At 29.0% G+C, this 5,593-nt stretch overlaps 2 protein-coding genes across 4 annotated transcripts in view; one reads left to right on the top strand and one right to left on the bottom strand.

Annotated features, from left to right (window-relative positions):
- LOC104806795 (ethylene-responsive transcription factor ERF110) overlaps positions 1 to 163 on the bottom strand; it is a 1,865-nt gene extending 1,702 nt beyond the window's left edge. Inside the window, exon 1 of the mRNA XM_010531867.1 lies at positions 7 to 163. Coding sequence (XP_010530169.1) covers positions 7 to 148 — 142 coding nt within the window. The 5' untranslated portion in view covers positions 149 to 163. The remainder of the gene's footprint in view (positions 1 to 6) is intronic.
- A 4,585-nt stretch (positions 164 to 4,748) lies between these two features.
- The window catches only part of LOC104806779, a 1,371-nt gene continuing 526 nt past the window's right edge, over positions 4,749 to 5,593 (top strand). Inside the window, exons 1-2 of one of the 3 annotated variants that reach the window (XR_770663.2) lie at positions 4,749 to 5,176; positions 5,279 to 5,587. Coding sequence is in view for 2 of the 3 variants with exons in the window: in XM_010531844.2 (XP_010530146.1) it covers positions 5,061 to 5,176; positions 5,288 to 5,585 (414 nt within the window). In the remaining variant the exon portion in view is untranslated. Of the gene's footprint in view, positions 5,177 to 5,278 lie in introns of all 3 variants that reach the window. The other 2 variants (XM_010531844.2, XM_019202412.1) reach the window with 2 other exon arrangements.

Here is a 5,593-nt window from a genome sequence, read left to right as displayed (position 1 = left end):
CCTCGGCGGCCGCCGCCGTGAAAGTGGTGGCGTAGAAGTCGTGTTCTTCTTGGTTCGCCACTTTGAAGAGCAACAATGACTTGAAAGAAGCCAATTTAGCTCCGTCCTTGGCGTTGAAGTCATGATATATATATATAATCATAGACATGTGTATGGTGTATTTAATATTAATTATATAATAACATACAAAGTCTTTTTTATAATAATAAAGATATGTGTTTACGTCATCTGCCCAAGCAGGACGTGTCGATATATGCAACTTAAAAATGCATATCTATACGAGCCTACACATGTCTCGTGTGGGAGATTAAGCATGAAAAGTAGATTAGCATTTGTGTGTTTACAGTTAATTATGATTAATTAGTATAATGGGTGTTTAAGTATGACGTGGACGTTGGGCAGCTATTATCAACGTGCATGAAAAGTTCGCTAGAGTTATATAAATGGATTGCGTTATTACCTGAATGTGTTCGAATCACTTTGATTTATTTATTATCTAAAAGGATATAAACAATTTTAATTGTTTTTCTTTTTGTAAATTTATTATTTTAGATATTTTTTTTGTTAGAAGTTAAAACGTCTAAAATTCTCTTATTTGGTAGAAAAACGCATAGAATTCATTAATCTATTATATATTTCTCGTGTATATTTGATTTTCATTGGTTAAAAAAAAACTCTATATAACTATTATTATTACTACATATAATTTCACGAAAAAAATATGTATATAATGGTATTTTTAAAATTTTCCCTTGTTTAACAAAATTTTAAATTCAGTCAATCATTCTAACACGTGTAGTACCATCTTTAGGAATGATAGAGTTCATGTTTGAATTTTGTTTCGTACGTTGAATGAAAAAGTTTTTTGCATTGGCCGACCGACAATAACTTTTCATGAAGAGATGATTTATTCGTTTTGTTAATCATTATTGGAAACTAGTAAATGGTTTTGGAACGTGGGATGATTTTTATTTTATTTTTTTAGGTTATGCTATGATTCCTAATATAAATTCCACTAATATCAAATTGATATTTTAAATTGCTCGATATCTGGTAAAAAAAAAATCAATAATCTACCTAGTCGAGGTTCAAACTTTTCGAACTCTTTTAATACTAATTCCTATGCGTGTCCGATACTATTATATTATCTAACAATATACAAGATTCAATTAATGTGTATTGTCAATTCATCGAATACCATAAAGCTTTTATCTCTTATATTTATTCATTATGATAAACATTATACAGGCAACATTTGATTAATGAATCTTGTAAAACTAGTTGTATAATTATATCCATGAAATTGAAAAAAAAAAATATCCATCTAATAGCATATGAAATTAAGGAACATAAAAAGTGCTCCACCCAGATTCGAACTCCACCCTTGATAAATCACATATTATAAAAAAAGGTTAAGGAACATACTATCAACATTACTATATCATCATTTTAAGGACAGAAAAAGAGTCAACCATGTCGATTCATAGATCTCCAACTTTTAGGACTCTATTGGTGGTGGACCGACTTCTATCGGTCCCGAACAAAAATACACACACATATAAATATAGGGAAAATGGCAAATAAATACATCAATTTGTTAATTTCTTACTCATAAATACATGAACTTGTAATCTCCCAACAAAATACATCAATTCGCAATTTTCTGGCAAATTAATACATAGACACTAACACCGTTAACTTTGTAACAGTTTCCGATGAACGGTGCTGACGTGGCTCACCGGATTTTCCACGTCAGCGCCACATGTCAAACATTTTTCCACGTCATTAAAAAATTAAAATTAAAATTAAATTCATTTAAAATAAAAATAATTTTTAAAAATAAATTTAAAAATTAAAATTTATATAAATTACAAAATTACAAATTTGAAAAAATAAATTTTAAATTAAATTCAAAAAATTCAAAATTAAAATTTTAAAGAAATATTAAAAAAAATAAAACTTTAAATTTCAAAACTAAAATGTATACACACAGATATACATAAATTTAAACAAATATATATAAACATAAATACACACATAAATAAATATATATATATATATTTGTAAATTTATATATATATATATATATATACATATTTTAGTTTGTAAACATATATACACACATAAAATATATATACATATACATATATGTATATGTATTTTATGTGTGTATATATGTTTACAAAAATATATATTTTATATATATGTATATATATTTCATGTGTGTATATATGTTTACAAACTAAAATATGTATATATATATATATTTTTATTTATGTGTGTATATATGTTTATATATATTTGTGTAAATTTATGTATATATGTGTATATATTTTAGTTTTGAAATTTAAAGTTTTATTTTTTTTAATATTTCTTTTTAAATTTTAATTTTGAATTTTTTGAATTTAATTTAAAATTTATTTTTTCAAATTTGTAATTTTATAATTTTTATAAATTTTAAATTTTAATTATTTTAAAATGTTACAAAGTTAACGGTGTTAGTGTATGTGTACTAATTTGCCAGAAAATTGCGAATTGATGTATTTTGTTGGGAGATTACAAGTTCATGTATTTATGAGTAAGAAATTAACAAATTGATATATTTATTTGCCATTTTCCCTATAAATATATATAGTCATTGTTTATTTTCCCGGTTATTCTTTGTTAATTGCAACGGGAAACTCAGTACATAATTTTTATTTTATTTTTGACTTCGATGTATACAGTCAATGCACGTCTCCTTCACATTATATTCTCCCTTTACTAATCGCCCACGAATGGTGTTTGGAAACCTCCATCGATTCGTCTTTTTTTTTCCCATCATTTTCCATCACTTTCCTTTTTTCTTTCTTCTAAAAATACAAATTGTTAATAGTTTTATTAAAATATTTAGGATTACATAAATATAATACCAAACGGTTCATTTTCGGACAATTAATGTCAAGTTTGGGACAAATCAACATGATTGACGACATATAATAAGTTTAAAGACGAGACAACGCGAAGTATAATATTTTCATCAACGTGACAGATGAAATGTAAGTTTAACTGAAAATTTGGTACAGTGTTTGTTCCGAGTCTCGTCCGTTGTCTGCTTCTCCTGTGGTGGGGATTAGGTTTGGTCAGTTGGGTTTGTGGGAAAAATGGCCATTGTTATCAATTTCATCCATTTATTTCATTTTTATTTCTCTTTCATGTATGTATATGGACAAATGAGTCGATCATATAACCTCAAGAGTTAGCGCAGATGGTTCACCATTTTACTCCCTTAACCACATGTCATGTTTCGAATTCTGCCATTCTAATGAAATAATCGTTCAGACCAATCTTTTACCGTTTTATACGATGATTAAAGGATAAATGAGGATTAATCCGAATATATAAAGTTTAAAAATATCGATTTATAGTTGAATGTCGTTTAGTAAGTCTCGTGGTCAATCCAAAAAAAAAGAGAGCCGGTCATACAAAAAAAAATGGAGAAATTATATGTCAGTAAATAAATTGACGTTGATTCAGAATTCTAAACAAAAAAAAAATTGTTCTGGTCGAGAGTTAGAACAAATTATAATTTTAGTTTGATCGAACTAATTCATAAACTGTTTTTTTGAAACAACAAACGAACATTTTAGGATTTCGATTTAGGTCAAAATATGTGTTATAAACAAATATTATTTTCGTCAATTTGATCTGGTTTGCGAAAAATAAATATATAGAGGTCATAGGATTCTTGTTCTACGCATACCTCCATGGTTTTCTTTGGGTCATCAACGGAAAGTCCATGTGATTGTATAAAAATAATCAGAAGAAGCCCATATGATATTTTATTTTACTACGAAGAAGCCTACATCATAAAAGCCCATTAGAAATGATCGCTTAAACTAGTGGGCCCACATGATAAAAGTCCACTAGTTGTATTCGCACCAAAACTAAATAAAATTCCAAAAAAACATCTTTGAAAAAATTCGTTAACGGTCAATCTGACCGTTGATGACTCAACACCTCGATAAAATTTATTTAAAAAATAATTAAAAAAAGTAAAAAAAAAAATAAAAAGAAAAAGAAAAAAATAGAAAAAATAAATGAAAACGAAATTTTTAGTCGACCACCTTGTAACAGTCTCTTTGATAAAAAAAATCAGATTAAATATAATTTTTAAACAAAAATAGCGAAAACAAAATTTTAAAAAATGGCAACTATACCTTGTAATAGATTCTTTTACGAGAAAGGTACGATCTCAATGTTTTTTGGTAAGGTAGCTGAACCAATTAGAGCACGTGTAGTTTTTAAAAATGATAATGCAAATACACTTCGAAGTAATATTTAGAATTCTGTACAAAAAAAAAGTAATATTTAGATTTAAAATTGTATTTGAATTCTTTCTGTTACGATGACATAAGCCGTATTGATTAGCAATTACAATATAGGGTAAAACTTGTTTGTTTTTCTCGAAAAATATTGACTATGCTAATCTTTTTAAATCCAATGAGAATAACATTTTTTTTTGAATTTATGCATTTTATACGATCACAAATATCTATTTTTTTTTATATCTCTGTCTAATGATATCACCTCTAAAAACTATAAAAAAAAAATGGGTAAAAAATCCAATCACATACGTAAATCTACGAATATATGAATTATATTTCAAGATTTTGAAAAAAATAAACAAAAATAGCGAAAATACGAAATTCATTGATATAAACCAAAGTGTTTGGAAGTTTGTACTATATTCATAAATTTATGACCTGTTTGTATATTTGATGCAATCAGATAACATGGTCATTAAAAAACTATCACGCATGGTCATACCCTATCAGATGATTTGCCACAACCACTACGCCATGGTCAACAGCTATAAGCTTGTTTATGTATGTGTGTGTGTATATATATTCTGATTTCTTACGCGACAACTTGCCCCACAAATACTAAATCTCCTTTGTCATCATTCTCTGCAAATAACATAAAATATCTCCAAACACTCTCTTCTTCTCCCCCTTTTAGAATCTCTCTCTCTCTATCTCTCTATCTCTCGCCGCCATGGGAGCGAACAGATTATAAAGATGACAGAGCAAGATCAAACTTTCAACGCAGCCACTGAATGTTGCATGTGCGGAGATTCTGGTCTCTCCCACGAGCTTCTCTTCTGCAAAACATGCCGTTTCCGGTCTCAACATAGGTATATATGCGTATGTATAATATATATACATGTAGATATATATTGACATATATATATGTATCTACGACCAATCAATCATTGAACCAATTTGATCTGACCCAGATGATCAAGACCGTTACTTTCTCACAGATACTGCAGCAACATGTACCCTAATTCGGATTCGTACGACACCTGCAACTGGTGCCTTGGCCAAAATTCAGACATCAACAAACAGAGGGATCAGACCAATACGGCGTCGTTTAAAGGGGTCCACGTGGACGCAGAGTTGAAAAGACCGAAAAGGGTCTTCGCCGCCGGCGACGATGGGCCGTTGTCCCCGTCGGAAGAGGCGGCGGGGGAAAATGGCCGGAGAAGGAGGATCATAACGAGAGGGAAATTGGAGGAGATGATTAAGCTTGGGAGGGCAAAATCGGAAGA

The sequence above is a fragment of the Tarenaya hassleriana genome, unplaced genomic scaffold, assembly GCF_000463585.1.
Source record: "Tarenaya hassleriana unplaced genomic scaffold, ASM46358v1 Cleome1, whole genome shotgun sequence".
NCBI lineage: Eukaryota > Viridiplantae > Streptophyta > Magnoliopsida > Brassicales > Cleomaceae > Tarenaya > Tarenaya hassleriana.
The sequence above is the reverse complement of the archived record's forward strand: the minus strand, read 5'-3'. Positions and strand labels throughout refer to the sequence as shown.